Source organism: Diospyros lotus, chromosome 5 (genome assembly GCF_014633365.1).
Source record: "Diospyros lotus cultivar Yz01 chromosome 5, ASM1463336v1, whole genome shotgun sequence".
Taxonomy (NCBI): domain Eukaryota; kingdom Viridiplantae; phylum Streptophyta; class Magnoliopsida; order Ericales; family Ebenaceae; genus Diospyros; species Diospyros lotus.
The window spans coordinates 14,849,333-14,870,389 of NC_068342.1; the positions used below are offsets into that span (position 1 = coordinate 14,849,333).

The 21,057-nt window shown below is 36.9% G+C and overlaps 1 protein-coding gene across 1 annotated transcript; it reads right to left on the bottom strand.

Annotated features, from left to right (window-relative positions):
• Positions 1 to 2,927: 2,927 nt before the first annotated feature.
• On the bottom strand, positions 2,928 to 7,609 carry LOC127802771 (probable methyltransferase PMT15). Its single transcript, XM_052338787.1, has 6 exons — positions 6,822 to 7,609; positions 5,482 to 5,692; positions 4,869 to 5,166; positions 3,959 to 4,351; positions 3,497 to 3,574; positions 2,928 to 3,404 (listed from the first exon to the last, which is right to left on the bottom strand). The coding sequence occupies exons 1-6, from the start codon at positions 7,479 to 7,481 to the stop codon at positions 3,152 to 3,154; spliced, it is 1,893 nt and encodes a 630-aa protein (XP_052194747.1). The 5' UTR covers positions 7,482 to 7,609; the 3' UTR covers positions 2,928 to 3,151.
• Positions 7,610 to 21,057: the final 13,448 nt, after the last annotated feature.

A 21,057-nucleotide genomic window follows, 5' to 3' on the forward strand; every position in this document is an offset into this window, starting at 1 on the left:
TTTATTATGGTTTGTTCTATATCATCTCTGTGATGACCTCCTTTCGAATATCCTATGCTAGTAGGAATATTCGAGAGTAGGCCCTTACAGTGTTTTTGTGATTTACCCCAATACAAAACTCTTGTATCATTTTTGTAGGCAAATTTACCATCGCATTAAAAATAAATTCTTTTTGCACTTGGAATGTAGCATCCCGAAATTTGGAGACTATAATAATTATTAAATTCCAGTATTTGAGGTCTGTATTGAATATTTGAGGATTTAAGGTATCAAGATAATAATAATAATGATAATAGAGATAATAATATAATCATAATAATAATAAAAGAGTTAAGGAAATTAACTTAAATTAAATTAAATTAATTAATATTGTTATATTTTTGTGGTTGTGCGTGAGTGCTTAGAGGTTAAGTTTTGCACAGTGGCTTTCTTTGAAGATTAAAATAGAGGAGAGTGAGAATGAAAGCTGGTGAGAGAGCTGGGAAAATGGGAGGGGGCTTGGCCGAGTGAAAAGAGAAGCTGTGAGAGAGAGGGGAAGGGAAAGGGAGAAAGATGGAGAGATTGAGAGAGGGAGAGAGGCGTGCACAGTGGCAGCCATAGAAGCTGGTCGAGTGAAGCTCGGCCATGGCAGCCGAGCTCCGCAGTTGAGCAAGGGGGCGACACGAGCAGCAGCGGGCCAGCAGGAGCGGTGATGCACGGAGGCAGCAACGGTGGCCGGCAAGGGCCGGCGCTGGTGCGCACAGGTGTGCGCACCATGGAGAAGAAGAAGGAGCAACGGACGCGGGAAAGAAGAAAAGAAAAGAAGGAAGAAGAAGAAAAGAAAGAAGAAAGAAAAGAAAAAGAAAAAGAAGGAAAGGAAAAGAGAAGAAGAAGCATGGCGCATAGGAGTAGAGGCAAAGAACAAGAAGAAGAAGAAGAAATGGAAGGAAAAGAAAATAAAAGAAAATGAATAAAATATGGGAAAAATAAAGGAATTTTGGGATTATTTCGACATGAAAAATGATCAGGTACGTGGGTAAAAATTAGTAGAAGCGTGATATGTTTAAATTATAAATTTTATACGGTTAGATTTAATTAATTTAAACTATGATTCTATTAAACACAATAAAATATTTTACTTCGCATCGGGAGCGCAAAAAGGGCAAGAATCAGTTGATTTTAGGCAAGCTCCTAACCCTCTCCTCATGTTCTTCATTTCCTGCGAGAGTCTTCGTTATTTTTCATATTTTAAACCCTCCCTCACCATGACTCGGTTCCACGCATTAATAAAGCAAATCCGCGTGACCGCTATCTTATGTCTTATATGCTGATAATGGATCTATTGGTGATTAAATAAGCTAAGTAAATGATTCATTGATGTCATTTCTTATGTTCATCATGGGGTCTTGTATCGCCCTGTTTCTTTTGGGACTGATGCCGAATCCGTTGGGACTAGATTCTTAGAAAATGATATAGTTTAGATTATGGAAATATGTTAAGAGTCTATTTTGTATGTTGAGATGGTTTTATGAAAATTAGAAGGAATGAGAACGGGAATGGTATATTAATGGTTATGTTACGGATGCATGAGATGTCATGGGAGTGGTTTAATAAATGTTAAGTTGGAAGTGTATAAGTTTGATGTTGTCAGTAAGTGTGTCTAAGGGTATGGGGTACAAAGTCACTGATTGTCGACCGTAGGTCATGGCAGTTGATGGCTGGATGTATGGACACCAGTTATCGACTGTTACGATAAGCGCTAGACAGGTCAAAAGAGTTAGTACTGTTAGATTTCCGCATTGGTTTGTGCATATCATGATGTGTGTGCTGCATAGGAACTGGGTTACACTCATGAGTGGGACATGCTTTGTGTGTGATGGGATGTGTGAGCATTTGCATGACCCGGTTGGTCTAAGAGCCAATTTGGGTATCCTAGGTGAACATATGCATTTAGAGCATGCCGCATGTGTGTATTCCTATGTAGGCATAGCATGACCTGATGCTTGGTTTATGGGGGTCTTGCCATCACGTTTATGATATAGAAGCCATTGCATTTCTTATGTGTTACATTGCATGGTTCTATTGTTACTGTTATTCTGGATGGGAGTACCGTGCTAGTCCGGGTGTTGGGAGAATCGACTCAGGGGAGCTTCGGCTCGGCTTAGAGATTAGATTGGGGAAGGCCCGAGGGAAGACCATGATCGTGAAAGGATATGACAATGTGATGGGTGACAGGAAGAACATATAAGGGTATGATGGGTATCAAAAAAAATATGTAACGAATATCAGGAAAAGCCGACTAATGTCAAGAAAAGACGAGTCTTTATGGATAATGATATGGTAGCCTATGTTAGGCTGCAACAGGTTTGTATGCGAAACTTGGGTGCCAATGTGTGGCTTATGTGGGCCCCTAGTTCCTTTATGTGTAATTGATTTTATGTTATGCATTTAGAAGTAAGGCACGTATGGATTATGACACGGTGTGGTCGCATTGGCATAAATTGCATGGGATGTTGGAAAAAGTCCTATCCATATCCAGTTGCCTTTCTTTCATGAGCTTGCTGAGTCTTGCGACTCACGTTTGTTTTCCATCATTACAGGTAAAAGTATCTTGAGACCGCAGGTGCATTTAACGGAGTTGGGTCCAGATCGTTGAGTCATGATAGTAAGTACAGAGCTCTCCCGAACCTAGGTCCTGGGTGTCATTGTGCCTATGTTAAGATTAACGTTTATGTTTTTGAGATTGACGTATGTTATGTAAGCCCAAGTGATGAATGATTATGTAAAAATAATTATAAGATGTTAAATGATAAAAAGATTATGATTTTAGTAAGAGTTGCAGTTGTGTTGTTGTTCGGTATCATTTAAATAATGATTCTCTCACGGATCCTCTATGTGCGCGGAGACTTCAGGAGGCAGGCCGTTACATGGAATCCGTGACATTTCACTTGCAAAAAAAGCGACATTTGTAACTTGCATTACATAAAACTTTTCAAACCAGTTTCTTTACATTACGACCCCAAGATTTCAGCTCAAACATCATCCAATGAATGAATAAATATGGAACATCCATTTCTAAGCACAAAGAAATGTAACTGTGAGATCCAAATAGACAGAAAAAATTGACTAGTTTTGAACCAGAAAAAGAAGAACCAAAACCATGATTATGAATTTATGAATTCGATTTGGAGCCTTGTGGCCTTTGTTCATGAGCAGCTGGGGCAGTCCAGTACATCTTAACTGCAAACAGGATCTTCTCCCTGTGGAGGGGACCTCCTTCACTGTCAATCATCCTGCTCTGCCATTGCAGCCCATCTGCAATGCTCTTCACATTTTCTATGACATCGACATCGTCCCGGATAATTACGCTGCCTTGCGGCCGCAGTATCCGGTCCATTTCTAGCAAAATGTCTTCCATCTCACATCTGTTGCATAGGTCACATTTTGAAGAAGGACAGAGTGTTTAATAGTCAGAACAAAGGGGGAGAAGCTGAATGATTACCATTGAGGAGCTTACTTGTTCTTGTAGAGACTAAAGATTGAATTGGCATGAATGAAATCGTATGTTCTTGGATAAGTAGACATGGCCTCGCACCTTCAACACAAGCAACTCGTATTATGAACAGCTTAGAGTGTACCAAAGAACAAAACTATATATTTTGGATCCAAAAACTGAAATAGGACGAACAGAAGAGGAGTCCAGGGTTAAAGACTATCAGGCATACTCCAAATGGCTTGAAATCTAGTAGGTTAAATCCTATTTGAAGGTAATTAATTTGTTATTGCTACTGTTTTCATAGATGTTCTCTTTGGCAATGTTCAACCTTTTATTCTTACTTGTAATCTCTATGCGAATTTATTTTGAACTGACTAATATTTCTCATGACTTTATTCTCTGTGAGGAATCAAGAACCCTCTCTCCCACTAAAACCATTTCTACTATAATTTTTCTATATATGCACTGCATCAGAAAGCGTACCAGTTTTGATAAGTTCCAATTAATCCACGCTCGTAGATGACTCCAATAGTATTGGGCTTTGTCTCAACGGGCACAGTGTTCATAACCCAGACAGGATCATCGACCAGTGCAGCCGCAAAGCCTCCCAAGTAAGCATTCATATCCAGCAAGTTCCTGTATAGACCTTTTTCTGCCAGCTGATGGTCAAAAGCCTTGTAATGCGCCAACCTGTTCTTCCATAGTTCTGTGTTGTTTCTGAAGACGTCTGCCGTGATTTCTCCCAGGCTTCCGCTGAGAATCCTTGGAGGGGTCGCCGTCAATCTCTCCGGCCACTTTGCCAGCTGCCCACCGGCGATTTCTTTGATATCTGACACTTCAGGCAGAGGAGTTAAACAAGTTTCCATCTTGGTGTACCTGAAAGAAACAGAAGTGACAAAAGGAATTGTTCCTTTTAGCCCCATCAGCAAGCACAAAGGAAAAGGAATAAAGCGGCCTCTATTATTATTTACAAACTACTAGTATTTTAAGGTTGCTGATATTTAATGGAATAGTTCGATTTGTAAATGGCCAGAAGATCCTTTACCATTTGCCTGGTTTTGGCATTTTGTCATCACCCATAAAGGGCTCGGCGCAGAATTAAAAGAACATGCAAATGGATGCTGAAAGCATCTTCCAGTAATGTATATATAAGAAACCTTTTCCATCCAACTGGTTTTGGTATAACTCAAAAAGAGTTTTTTAATTATGGTAGAAGTCGGTGCCTTTTCATTTGTTTTGATTCCTTAGCATTGAAGACACTTTTTTCAGCTTTTAAGCCATATTTTACTTTCAACTTCAATTACAGTAATGCAAAGATCATTGGAACTGATAATAACGGAGCGATAAAAATTGAAAAAAAAATTGAAAAACAAGGTCAGTTAGGGGACATTACCATGCCTCATCCGGATCCTGTCCTCGGCAGAAGCGCGGGTTTTTGAAGACCTTACGGTTGATTTTACAGTGAATGTGATTAGTTGGTTTCCGCCAAATGGCTATGCCATCCCTCTGCACCAATTTCTTCCAGCACAGGGATTTGGCAACACCCTCGATTACGTCCTGATCGGACTTGAGGTCCTCTGCAGTTCTGTTCCACCCTTGCCACCGGTTCTCCCAATTTATCGGTGGACCAGACAGAATCCAGTAGCCACCAGGGCGTAGGATTCGATCAACTTCGATCAAGTAAATGCCATCTGCTCAATCACAATTCAAGCCCAAGTGGCACTTCATCTCAAACAACTCATTTTGATCCAATAACAGAACATAATTAACTGTCAAATTATCCTTCCAAATTCTTCACATTTCGACTTTTCCATCAATTAAACCCTTCATCTTTAGCATTGTTAATCATTTAGATCAAGCACATTTTTAGATTCTTTAGTACAATCTATAAAAGTGAACTCACAAAACTCATAACACATGGGAGTTGGGGTTTTCACCAAAAATCATGGGGACATTTTAATTGTTTACCAAAAACAGAAGACTAAATCAAAGTAGTCGGATTATACCATATTGGCCCCATGGAATGAGGCATCGAGAGCAATGAGCCATGTCGAAAGCTCGCGCAGGGTAAGGTAAACGAATCGAAGCCAGTACTCCAATCAGAGCTGGAACTCCCCGTTCAAGAGCAAATTGTACCTGCGCTATGTGTGTGTCTCTTGGCGCAAATGACACGGCTAAGATGTTCCTAGATAGAAGATAAGCTCCCCAACTAGCAACCTGCAAACATTTTGAGGGAAAATAGAAAAGAAAAGAAAATATACGGACTCTTCAGGCATAGTTTTTCTTTTAATGCAAAAGAACCAAGAAAAATAATGTATCCTTCAGTTTAACAAAAAAAATATCATCATCAGGAGCTGTTGTGTGATTTAATTTTCATAATAATAATTAAGTTTTGGAGGATTAAAGAAAAGATAAATAAGTTCCCATTTTTTGCCCATAATTTCCTTGAGTTCAACACAAATTTGAAGCAAAAATTGGAAGGATTCTGAAAGGAAGAAAGCATTGGAATCATCTTTGATGCAGATTCTTGTAGTGAAATGAAAGGATTGTTGACTTTCATGCAACGGAATCGCCAGTGTTGCTGCAAAACACAAACCTCTTTTCCACTACCCAATTATAAATTTAATTATTTTTATCCCGGAGGCTACAAACGAAGAGCCATTCAACTCAATCATGGCAGCCCTCCGGATGGGGCGTTTGGCTACCTAGAAAATTCACACAGATCAGAAAATATCAAGTCAGCGAAACTAATTAATTAAACCGCAGCCAATGGTTTGTTGGATTTGCAAGTTCCATATTTCCAAAAAGAAGAATAATATGAATCGAGAAATATGTAAGCTAAACCCAACTATTCAAATTTAAGAAACATATAAATCCCAGTCTCTTTCTAAGCATCCAACAGGTGACAATGAAGTCAAATGTCAAAACCCAATAAAGAAAACCATTAAAAAAAGTCCAATAAGAGCTACCAACCAAACCACCCTACACCCCAACCCACGCCCACGATCGCATCTACATTTGTAACTACGGCTACGTTGACGTAGACGTATTATATATATATATATATATATTTTTAACCAAAATTCACAATTGGTCGAACATATGCTATGTCTCACAAATAATTATACATATAAAATAAATAGACTTAATTATCAAAGAGCATCGAATCTGATTACACAGAAAAAAAAAAAAAAACCACTATAATCTGTTAGGATACCACCACCACCAGACAAACCATGGGATCATAATTTTAGCATGCGATATAATTTCATCGCTGTAAGCCTGTTACTTGACGTATGGAAAACGAAATCTTCATAAAATATATATGAAAATTACGGAAGCATACCCCACAACCGGTGTCAATGGCGGTCCGAATTGATCCATCTCGGAGATTGATCAATTCGTCGATCTCATCAATGTAGGCGTCGGCGCCACGCGGGAACTGGGTTCCGCCGCCGGGGAAGCTGAACCGGTCGCCCTCGAACCGGACCCAGTTCTGGCCGGCCTTCTCCACCGTCAAGTGTTTGTGCGGCACGTTTGCGTACCACACCGAGTCCCGGCTCTCCGGCCACCGGACAGGCATCCTGTATCCGTACGGCGCCGGGATCCTGCACCTCAATCTCTCCTCCCGCTCCGGGCAGTGGCGCTCTCGGTAAACCAGCCGGTCCCTGTCGAATTTCAACGACCTCGTCTGGTCCTCGCACGGCGTGTACTCGGTGGAGTTCTGGCCGCACGGCGGGAAGTGCCTTGCATGCTCGGCCGTGGGGGGCTGGTGCAAGAGGTCCTCGGCGGAGTGGCGGGCGATGAAGTCGAGAGGATTGAGGATTTGGGTGGCGGCGGTTGATGGGATGCATGTGATTCTGGAGGTGGCGCCGCCGCCGCCGCTGTGCCAGAGTCCGATGAGGTAGAACAGAGAGCAGAGGATGGCAATTCCGGCGACGTGGAAAAGCCGAAGTTTCTTTGTCTTTAAGGTAATATAACCCTGAAGGCTCGAAAATGGCCCCATTCACGGAGAGAGAGAGAGAGAGAGATTCGTCTTCGATCTAGTTGATGTGCTTCAGATTCTTATAACTCTCAGTTTATGGAGAGAGAGAGAGAGAGAGATGAGATGAATGTAAGGGCGACGACTGAAAAGAGATGACTGTAAGAGCTTAATAAAACTTATTTTAGCTTAAATTTGTTTATAAATTATTTAATATTCGTAGTCAATGTGTCAAATTATGCCACTCCCTCACCATTTCCCACTTTATTATTTGCTCTAATTAAATATATGCGTTTTCCTAAATAAATTACAACAAAAATAGCAGGAAAGGAAATTGGTGTTTCAGAAAAAACTATTAAACAGGCGATGAATAAATAAATACATTAAAGTTTAAAAAAGTAATGGCCTTTGATGAAAGTTAAAAGCTAAAACTGAACAGTGAGATACCCAGCTGAAAGCCGGAAACTGCACACGTGTTGCTGCACCCAAATATCAAAAATGTTATTTTGCCCCAGCCTAGTTGACGCGACCAATGATTGAAGGTGTCAAAATAACAAAGCTGCCCTATCGCCATCTCCTTTCTCCTCTCTCTCTCCCTCCCTCTCTTTCTCACGCCAATCGCCGATGCATCGTCTCACCGCCTCCCCACTGCCACCTCGCTGCTGCCGTCTCGCAATGAAGTCTGATCAGGCAGTTCGATCGGCATCCTATCCTGTCAATCATCCACGTGCGAACAATAGAAGAAGATCCCCCACCCCCAAATATTTAGCTAAATCCACATGTCAATATTTTGTCCTGTCATTTAAATAAAAAATTAATTAATTTGTTTAGCTAAATTTAAAACTATTACAGTGATGTGGTTAAATCTTGGCTTCTTTTTTTTTTTTTTTTAGTTGCTTTATATTGTTTAAAGTTAGTAAAAAAAACTCAAATGTTTGGTTATTATTTTATTAGCAATTTTTTTAAGTGAAAAGCTCAACATATAAGCCCTTGAAAATAAGTTTTTGGTAAACATTTTCAGACTAAACATTTTGTGGGTTTTTCGTAGGCACGGCTTATCAAAAATGTTTGTCACAAATTAACTTAAGAGGTAAGTCAGTAAAAGTTTTTTATATTACTTAGCTTCTAATGCCTATTAAAATGTCCACGTATTTGGCTACAAAACTATAAGCAACTTTTCGAGTGAATCTATCTTTTAGATTTCTTGCAGCACCTTAAAAAGAATTTTCAGCTTCATTAATAAGCAATGTTTTATATATATATATATATATATATTTTTACTAAAGACAATATAATCGTCCTACAAGTAAGCTTCTCAAAACCATCCGTAAACTTAAGCTTAAGTTTTACCTTAAGTCACACCAAACAAACCATTAAAGACCCACCTGGAAGATACTTGAGTGCCCGTTTGAAAAAGTTGTCAATTTTTAGTTTTGTTTTTTTTTTAACGAAAATAAAAACTAAGTATATTGTTTGATAACTTTAATAGATTTTGTTATTATCTAAATATAATAATAAATTTATTTATTAAGAAATTCTTCTTCAAGCCATCAAGATTTTATAAGAAAAAAATAATTAAATGGCACATAATATTCTCTGCACAAATACTTTCATACTTCAGACAAGAGTTAATAGAGACTTTTATAGGTTTTCATGGCATACTTTTGAAAAATGAGGTATTACCTTGAGAGATTTGTGATATATATTCTTGATATTTTGGGGATAAAATTAGATTTGACTTATCCCCATCCATTATATAATATTTAGATAGAATTTAAGAGTTATCTATTTACATTTTTGTTGTTTTAAGAACACTTTGCAAGAGATGTCTTTAAAAGATTGTTAGATCTTTCATACCTTCCTTTTGTTGGGAGTTTGCTAAAAGAATCTTCTGATTCTTTGTGGCTCTCTTCTTTATTTTGACCCTTTATGCTTTATTTTTAACTTGTGGACTTATTTTTTGTGAGATTGGCAAATCCATATTCATTAGATAGATCATTTGTTTTATTTTAATAAAATAAAAAAAATTAACTAGTGCTCACATGCTATTGTTTTGTAGACCACTTAAGTTTTAGATTGGTTCAAATCAAGCTAAATTAACTCGTTTGATTCGGACAAATTGACAAGGATGTGAGTGAAAAATTAAATGAAAATAAAAAATAATAAAGAAAAACTAAATTTTTTTGAGGTCAAAATTTAAAAAGTTTTTGCAAACAAAAATAAATTAATAATGAAAAAAAAATCTATAAAAACAAACAAAGAAAAGTGGAATGCGTGGGAGATTGCTTGGATTTAGAGGATATGTTGATTACGTAATATGTGTGGATGATTGGATGTTTTGATTTGATGGATAGGATAGGAGTAGGGCTGCGATACCAAATACAAATACAAATTGAGTTTTGTAGACTGCTTCTAAAATTGAATTTCTAAAAATGGGCGGACATTGTGCATCTGTACACGATGAAATTAACGACTTGGGTGAGGCCCCCAAGGATGGGGACCAATAACCGCCGTTCAGCCTCTACCAGTTCAATCTCCCCTCCAACCTCATCGTCTAACTACAAACAGAACCACCGCCATCGTTGGTGCAGCAGCAGCAGCAGCAGCTATACTTCTTAATCAGAATCTTACCCCCTTCTAAATAGTCTGGGAGTAGTTGGTACAAAGTATGGGTAAATGCGCATGAATAAAGTGGCAATGCAGATGGTGCAGGGAAAGTGTGGGTGGGTTGGGTTGGGTTTACAAGTCAGTCATTAACTACTGCCGAAATAGTTGTGCCATTTGACCTTTATAGCTTAAAAGTAAGTAGAAATTAAGAAAATCGAATAGGTGATGGAATATGAATAATAATTTATAATGCTTATTACATATAACTTAAAAAAAAAAAAAAACAAGGAATTTGCTAGCATGGTGAGTTAGTGATCAAAGTGTCAAGTGTTTGGTTGGCAGGAAAGGTGTCAAGATCCCACCATATATGAATGCCCCTACTCCAGAGATATCTTTTATCCATCATATCTTATTCTTCTATCGTTTTCATAATATATTTATTTAATGATGAATAGTGAATAACTAAACACATTTTGTTTTGTTAACTATTACTAACCACATGATTTGACCAAAAAAATAATGGGAAGTTGGAAATTTGGAACCGTTGGGGGCACGTTAGTAGGTTACCGACTTATAGCCCCCCGACGCCAAACGTGCATGAAGATGAAGGTGCGCAATTGGACATGGACGTGGGCATGGGCAAGGGTAAAAGTGTTATTTCCACTTCTCCTGGCCCCCTCCTCGGCTCCTGGGAGCAAGGTTAACTTTTTAAACATCATTCTCACAAACCCCTTTGCAACCAATTTACGTTAATCATCATTGCCAAAATCTTTAATCACAAGTCAATTCATATTAAATAAATAGTGACCGAGGCCTATTTTTTTTCCCTTTATACCCATATCTTTACATAATAAATACATTAAATATTAATTAGTGTGATTTGGCTTTAATATCCAACTCATTCCACTATAATGATATAATTTATTAATTATTAATTAATATATGAGTTGAAAAAATTGAATATAAAAAATATTTTAAATAAAAATACTTTATATTGTATTTATTAAATTTATCTAATAATCCTTAAAAAAAAAGTCACGTGACTTTTTATTTTGAATTATTCAGATAAATTTATATATCTTAAACTTTTCAAATAAAAAAAATGATGCATATATCCTCCAATGCATTTCAAAAAATTTAACAAATAGTCTGATAAAAATTTTACAATACTTCTCAACCTTATCTTGTCTATTCAAAAAATATTTCAATAATATGTTAATACAATCTTATCTTACTTATTTTAACAGAACGTTATCTAAACAACTATAAATTATCACTATCGTTGTTCCATTTCGAGACTTTGTTTACTTCGTTGTGAAGCACGTAGAATCACGAACATTTGACTACATCATTTCATAAATTATTGATATGGTCAATGAACAATTAAATTAAAATAATTTTAATAAGATTATATCTCCCACACCTATTTTTGTACCTATTCACAATTGATATACTCGATTTCACTTATCTTACTATATATTATATCAAATGTGTCTAGAAATAAATTTTACATTGTTATTGTGTCATTTGTATTGGTGCATTGTTTTTTTTATTTGAAGTGATTATTACTTTCAAAATGTAATAATAATAGTAATAATATATATGATGTCTACAAAAGTGATTATGAGGAATCGGTTGTTTGGGGATGGCTAGAACTAGAAAGGATGTGAAGCAGGTAAGCAAATAATAATTGGCCAAGAAAAGACAAAAGTGAGTTATTGTGGGAAGAACCTTAAAATTTAGTCTTCAAGCAAAAGCTTTGTCCGCTTTGCTTAATTGTTAAGATACTATGTATGCATAGATGTTTAACCAAGAACATAATTATTATATATATTTTGTTTTGAAAATAAGAGCATATTAACAAAACCCACAAATTAAGCATCTACAGATAACGCATAGGAAGAAACCAAAACAAACCAACAGGAAAAAAAAAAAACAAAACTAGCACAAGGCAAAGACAATGAGTCCCGTGAAGCTAGATCAGGAGGAACTGAACTAGCTACACTAGAGCTTTTGTTGGCTCACGCGAGGGAGTTCCTCTTTTTTTCAACTGGGCACTTGATTATGAAGGAACATACTCAAAATTGGAGGTATTAGTCTCTCCAAAATTGAGCCCTTATCCACCACACGACCTCTCTTGCCCTTGTGTTCAATGTCCATCTCGACCCTCCACACCTTGACGGGTAAAATTAAAATTTTATACATGCATTAGATACACACAATGAAAGCAATACATACACGACATACGTAATTTGGGTATTTAAGCAACACGTATATTCATCAATGAATACAATAAATGTATACCTAAAGTCTGATATCAATTAGTTGGGGTACAGAAACGTTTTTTTGTACTAAAACTGATTTCACCTCACGTTATGATGGTCCTAGACTATCCACACTTAGTACGTTGTCTGGTATCATTTCGATCACCTCTTTTCATGCTAAATCAAAGATTGTTCATATCACTAGCACCTGTGTCTCAAAATCTCATATAATAATTATGCACCTATAATTTTCAACAAAAGCAAAAGAAGACAAAAGAACCAGAAATTAATAGAGGGAAACTATGCAATAAGAAACCTCTGTAATTTCCTTATATACATGCCCGTTTAATTTCACCTCCCAGCTTCACCCATCAACAACCCAATTTCGCACCACATGGAACGCACCAAATTTAGATAAGTCGATGCAAGAGTCAAATTTTCATCCACTAAGAGTTGACTTTCGTAGCCACTGGGAGTCGACTATGAGGTCATACCGCTTCCAAATCTTCATCGAAATAAATTGAACCACTGAAAATGGTAGCCTTTTGTCAATAAAATAGCCCACCAGCATGTTGATTAGTAAGTTGAGTTCGCCTCAATAACATGCACTGACAACTTAACTGTTGGAACACCGTTATCTAAAGTCGGGGAGGGAGGGGAGTAAACACAAGTTTAGCAGGGATATGAGGACTACTCGAATCAAATAACCTGCCCAATACTTTTTAGAACCTCTCCCATTAACAAGGTCACTATCCATATCCTAAGATGGTCGACAATCTGAATCATGATGTTGTTGAGAATTTTGCAAAGCCACTCGATTGTTATTCACTTGTACTCGTGTATCATCCTACAATGCACTATTATCGGCAACAGTATCATGCTTATTCAACAATGGCACTCGAATAAGAGGACTAAATAGTCAAGTATCATCTTGAGTCGAAGAAGCGACTTGATTTGGTTGCCCTACCTAACTCGAGACAACGAGAACCCAACCCTCATCAATCAAATCTTTCTACTGATACGCCTAATGATTTATCATGGACCTACCACCATTGTGCAGAGAACCACGATCATTGGATAAATTATCGTTAGTGTCTGATTGATATGCTAACTATAGGGCTTCTTGTGACCGACTCTCCACCCTCATATTATCATCATTGGACAACAACTGGTAACCAAATCCGATCGATCATTCTTGAATACCACATTTGGTCATCCCCACCATTCCATCACACTTCTCAAACTCATAATGAGAACCCTATTAAACCAAATAAAGCTACCTTTAGAAACCATAGCATACCTCGTCATAGGAAAGTTCCATACCTGAGGCCTTTAAGAAATAGCCAAACTCGCTACCTTCGAATTATTTCGTAGAGATTCTAGAACCTGATTATCCTCATCAATTTGAGTTGCATCCCACCCGGGCCTTCATCTACAATAACATGAATAGTCATGGCAACAACCTAAGTTACTACATCTCATTGATTCAATGCCCAATCTAACACATCTACAACCTTAATCGATGTAGAGATTGGTGCAAATTCTTCAACACAATCAATCCCACTAGAAACAAGCCCTCTCGACCTTAATCTAGCTTATGCCCGCACCTTAAGGTCTCAAACCCCACCATATATATCATATTTTAGAAATTAGTATTATTTATAAGTTGTTTTAGCTTCCCATCCTGTTAAATTTGGATTATAAGGGTACCTCTAATGTTTGTAATATTATCACAAATATCTTAGTGATTTTGTTAAATCTCAAGACACTAAGTGCAATTTACTTCAAAAGTGTGTTTATCTATTTCTTAAAAGTATGCTAATCCTTTAAAAGATTTAAGCTTATTTTTTAACAACCAAAATTATCTATTAATATTTAATGTGCATTAAGTAAGTAAATTTATTGAACATGTACACTAAATAAATACATAAAAATTTGGGTTGAGTCAAAGGTTATATGCATGAGTGATGGGCCCTAGTGGTAATATGTGGGCTGAATCGGCGGCCCAAATAAATGGGTCCACATCATGGGCGAAAATTGAAACCACATACCAAACTCTGCCCACAAAAAGAGCACTCAAATGATCGATGGGCTTCCACTTTGTTATATTAATGGGCAGCCCGGCCCTTACAGGAGATCGATTTAAGAATTTGTTTGGCTAATTGGCTGAAGTCAGAAAAGTATTTTTTTTTTTTAAGAATATCCGAATGTTTTTTCTATGGTGTTTGCTAAAATTACGAAAATACTTTACTAATGGTATAAATTTGGAGTTTCTGCTTTGTGCTGTGAAACAAAAGTAGAATAAAAAAATAAAATTATCCCCAATAAGCATTTAGATGGACAGTGAAACATGGGCGAAGAGAGGGAAGAGACTGAAAGTCCTGATTCCGAAGACCAAGACAAATTGAAGCTCTCATTTGAACTATGTATTTAGGGATATGATCATTTGTAGCCACTTGAATTTAGCTCAATTAATATATATATATATATATATGACGCTAAAAGCAACTTAGTGGCGTTAACGGTGTGATTTGACCAGTCCAAGTCATTTTTAAAGTGTTAAATTATATGTGTAATTTTTTTATTACTTCAAATCGCGCAATCTAATTTGGCCAGGGTAAATTGCATCGAGCCTCACTACATTTTGCAGTGCAATGCTGTTCGATTTGGTTTCTACGATTTGTCCCCAACATGGCATAACTATTCAAATACCAAGCAATACACAACCAATTAAAGTCATGGAATTTAAAGTAACATAAGTTACAATCCAATCGAAATGTAAACTTAAAAGTTTAAATTTTATAACACAACCTCATGTCCATAACATAAAAATAATACAAAAGTCTACAACATAAAATTGTGGTGTGGTGCGGGCTGGGGTAGAGAGGAATGAAAGATTAGGGTTTTATTTTTTTTAATTTTTATATATTGTGGTGCAGTGTGGGTGGTTTAGTTAAAAATTAAATATTTTTTTGTATTAAATCACAAACCGCACAGTTTGTGAATTTCTCAAACCGTTTTCTTAAAAAAATCACACAGTGTGATTGATTTTTACCATTTAGCAATTTTTTTGAACACCCCTAAAAGCAAACACCCATTTTTAATTCATGTTGTTTTAAAATTATATTACTAGTAATTTCTTTGTCATATTTTTTCAGGTCAATATATCTATGAAATTGTTGCAATTGATTAAATAAAAGCAGTCTCTATTTTTAGTTTGTTTGCTATTGCCCATGTAATAGAATTAGGCATTTGTCACGTGCATTTGCACCACACGCGCCACCCACCCCACTAGTATGTGCATTAACATTTCAAATTATTACTTATGAGTCACCTAAATTATTAACTTTAATGGTACAATCAGTGACTTTTTATGATAACCAAAAAAATAAAAATAAAAATTAAGCGGTTGGTACAATCAGTGATTTTTGAATACCCACTGGTAAGTTGTCCTAACATTTTTAAGTTTGAAAAGCATTATTCGGTAATCGTATGTGATTTTATCAACAAGGAACTCCATCTTTTCTTAGTCACGAGTATGGAGATGAATCTGATGATACCCATGAAAGGTGTCCAAAAAACTCATTAGCTCGCATCTAGTTGTGCCATAAAGGCGTCAATGCTCAAAAGAAGATAGTTATATTTCAGGCAAGCTTTGTATAACACTCGTTCTTCCCTTCTTATCTTAAATTTTTAAATAATATGAGAATTTTCTTATTTCAAATTAATACAAATTTGAATATTCAAATGTGAGACCAAGAAAATCTCATGATTTTCCTAGTTGGTTGCCCAGTCATGTGGCTCACCTGAGACGAGTGCTACCCGTCACCCTCTTAGGTTTTAATTATTAAGTCATTCAAGGCTTCATGCAAAATTTTGAAAAAATTCATTAGAACAAAAAGATCCATACATCAACTTTGTAAGGCCCACTTTCTAATATTTCTGTTTAACATAAGATATTAGAAACAAGGTCATTACAAAGATGATATAGAACAAAATTAAACTCAATTAACAACTCACTTCATTTTTAGTAGTGGAAACTAAATTAAGGTTCAATTACATTTTCAGAATCTCATAACCCTGGACTCTATGGCCATACAAAATAATAAGAGGCTCAAATGCCAATAAACATAATAGATTCTCTTTACTATAAAACCTTACCAAATCACTAACTATGGATCTTTGAAATTAGGACGCGTCTCCATACACCACTATCCCTGAACTGCAGTCCTACTGGATTTGCCCCCAATAACAGTCTTTCTTTTACCTAAAATAACAAAGAAAATCAAGTGAGCCATAAGACTTAGCAAGTTCGAGAAACAATAGATAATATATAGGATCCAAGAACATGATGACACCAAGAAGAGTAATCAAGGACTCCACAATTATATACAATATTCATAATTCATGAATTTATCAATTCAACTTAATATATCATGTCACCATGTATCACTATGCAAATGTGCATAAAATTTCAATTTCATTATCAATTCTCACAGGATCGCAAGTCATCAATCCATACATGCAAGAGTGCATCATTTCATTATCAATATCAATTTTCCCAGCTCTCAAGCCATAAATCGATGCATGCAAAAGTGCATAAGTTCCATAAAATCTCGCAAATAAATATAGAGCCAACCTGTTGGACTATGGCCACCTCGTCTCGCGCCAGGTGCTCTAAGGTACCCTTTCTCCCTCCGCACAAAATAATAGGTGCACAAAACATATATATGTGTAACATGTACATGTATGCATCATGTATGCATTTGACAACCACATGTATTTCAAGTCTTATTTCCGCGATATTCATACTTTCAACATCACTTACCCATACTGAGCATTTTTCCATCATCAGATAAATTCAACATATCTTACTTCATAATGCTTTTCACGTTTAAGATGTAAATTATAACCTAGAAGTAATTTTGGGATATGCTATTTAAGGTTAAATCTTGATTCAACATTTGGGAACTATTAGAGATTTAATATGTTATTTTTCCCTTCTTATAATTTCCTTGAATTCATTTAACCAGTTCCAGTATACAACTACTTGCATTTATGCTCATATCTCAATCATAATAAAGAATGGCAACCCAAAAAGATTTTCATCTCACAAGTTGTTGCCATACTTATATATATTTTATGCGCATCTCACAATACTGGATAGCTGTTCACTCATCTCAAGTATGCACACGCTATAGTAATTATTTGAAAAATTCATTAAATCAATTGATATTTTACTCTTGGAAAATAAAACATTTTTGATAATGACTATATGAAAATCAATCTTCAAATCTATACATGAGTTTGAAGCAAAGTTATGAAAATCAGTCTTTCTTGAATTCTATAGGAAGTAAGGTTGAGTGTTAAGATTCAAAATTAATAACCTTTTAATAATCTCAACTTGCTTTCAAAAGAAACGAAACTAGGAAATGTTAAGTGTTCAGATTTTCTAAATGGATAGTCGACTATGGGATTATGGTCTGTCGATTATGCCTAGGTCAAGCATGCTTAACCCGAGAGTTCTTTATTCACATTCAGCCAAAAATGTATCTAGTTGGTGTTGTTTTTTTCTTTACTATCCTTGATATATATACTAACTTCTCTAGAGTCCCTTATTAGACTTGAGCTTAGGCTCTCAGCGGTATTACAAGCATAATGGTAGGGTCTTCCGTGGCCCAAGTACCTTCTTATATGTTCTTGACTCTTAGAGGATATATTCAACCCAATGTAGCCATGATGAGAGGCACCACCAGACCATTTTGTTGCAAATATATTAATGATACCAAATAACATTCACAACCATTCTTTGATCAGCTCGAGCTTCCCTTACCTTGTTGCGGCCTAGGAAACTTCATCACCATCCTAAATGTGTAAAAGGTGGTTCGAAAAATGATCAATCTGGATCTTTAGAGGATCATGGTATAGGTAAAAAGGGCATTGGCCACTATGAAATCAATGTATGCAGTTATCTTCCTTAACCCTAAATCTATTGTCATTGGGATTTTGATAGTCATGTTGGCATACATTATTCTCCCATCAAACCCAAAAGGGGGCCCTAGCAAGGTTAAGCTACTCCATCTTGTATACCATGTTGAGGAAAACCCTATGAGCTCTCTGTAACACCTCATTTTTCCCAACATGTTACAACCTCGTGAATTCAAGATTTTTTTTTTTTTTTGTTAATTATAATTTAACACCAAGATTTCCCAAAATTTCCCTTTTTACCCCCTTAACATAGCAACATCAAATAAACAAGGTTAAGACAAGTAATCAAAATCTAACATGGAACGTAGTTTGGATGCAACCTAAATGAAGCATAACTTTTAATATATAGAGAAAGCCAAGTTGACCTCAAATAGTAGTATAAGTTCGTTCAAGATACAAGAGTACGAATTTAAAATTAGTGAATTATAAACATGCAAAATGAATATGAAACTTAAGAGAACAAATTGTAATCTTTATATCTTGTTTATCAACAAATATCTTCATTTACAAATTATTGGTCACATCTATATATACACATATATATACATTTTGTAAAAAAATACATTTGGAGGTGAGTTATATATTTCAAAGGCATTTTTACACAAGATATATGATATGAATAACCAAATTTTAGCAAACGACAATTTTGAAATATCCAAATTGCACATTCACATAAACTTTTCAAAAATAAAAATTGACATGTGCATGTCTTTTTTTTTTTTCATACTCTTAATTGTCATAATACTATACAAACAACATAAGGTTATCTACAACCAATTTCAACCACTACATAGTATCACAATATCACAAAATGCACATTTGCATAAACTTTTTAAAAATAGAAATCAATATGCATAGGACTATTTTTCACAATTTATGTAAGCACCCCCGCCCGGATATCCCAAGCACCCGGACTACCCGAACGGGAGCACCTACGGGAGGAGAAAAGAATGAGACACCAGACAAAAACCACCCCGGCATGCATACTCAAAGATGAGAGCAACGGAAGCGAAGAAAAACACATGCATGCACTACGGGTACCCCGCTAACACAGCGGTCACAAGATAAATAAAAAAACACAAACTCCTGTGCCGAAATACACAAGAATCGAGAAAACACCTGGCACAGTAGAAAATAATAGAGTAGACCCTACACAATCATCAGAGTGGATAGGGATTGACGAGACTGCCTGTACACCACACCGACTCTGCCGTTAAAGCTGACTCCCTTGCTATGGCCCACGCCGCCACTACCTGGAATGATGGAAAGCAAGGTGAGTCGAGAGACTCAGCAAGCATAAGGAAAAGAAAGGCTGTAGGCTGAGTATAACCAAAAAAAAACTCTTCCCAAAATAAACCCCCAGGTACACACAAGCCATGAGACGCTACAACACAACAGCTCAATAGCATAACAAAATAAAAGCACATACCGGTCCTTGGGGCCCACATAAGACACTTGGCACCCAAGTCCCATACCAACCTGCCGCTGCCCTGAAAGGCAACAAATATCTCCACAAACCTGCGCGCGCTGTCCCAGGCCGGTACTCCCGTCACCTGTATCCGTCGGTACTCCCGACAACCGAGCCATAGGCTCCCTCGGAACGGTACTCCCGTCCGAGAACTAAATACTATCAGTATCCATGCAATGCACATAGAAATGCAATGGCGTAGTGAGCATCAACGTGATACAAGGCGCCCATACATCCAGGCATCAGGCCATGCTCCGCCCACATAGTAAACCACACGCCATGCATATGCTCGCGCTGGATGCAACCTAACCAAACTAGAATGTCCGTGTCCAAGCATTCTCAATAAATGGATATCCCAATATGCATCCCGTACCCATGTGCATATCAAATCATGAACAGTAATACAATGTATCTAATCATGCAGTAAATCACATACCGGCAGAGCTAGTCAATAGTGCCCGGCACCGGTCAACGGCCAGTGACTAGGGGTGTCCACCCGACGGTCCACATCAGGGCCGTACCATAGTCTACCCCAACGTCACCAACAATCGACCCCTGCCCCACTGCTCGATAGCTCTAACCGAACCATAAATAAATCTGAGAAAAACTGTAAGTAAACCCAATAAAATCGTAAATAAACCCTCACGTCTAGGAACCTAGTCCCCAAACTGGTTCAGCATCATTCCGAAAGGAATGAGGGCGGTACAAACCCCCATAGGCTCACAACAAATAAAATGCTAGAAGTCTCGGATTTAATTTAATTAAAACAAATGAATAATAATTCAATAGATAAGGCTAAGTGCCAAAACAAAGTAAGGGAGAAGACTAAATACGAGAAATCACGGGGTCTTTCACGGGAATTGAAAAGCACGAGGAGAGGGTTAGGAGCTTGCCTTTACACAGCCGTTTCTTGCATTTCTTGCACTCCCGCTGCGAAGTAAAACGTTTAATAACGATTAATAAATCCATGGCTCGCATTAATTAAATCTAACCGCGTAATATAAATAATTTAACAGCCTAAAATCCCACGTAGGCGCACCACAATTAAAATCCCAACGAGTCTCGCATTTATTTTAAATTAATTCACACTAATAAAATCCTCGAAGCCACCTTCAAACGACTCAAAATTCTATAATTAATAAACGAGTCGAAACAGACGAAGGGAAGGTATAAAATACGAGAAATCACAGGGTTTCTCACGGGAATTAAAGAATACGAGGAAAGGGATTGGAACTTGCCTGAAATCAGCTGATTCCGACCTCTCTCAAGCTCC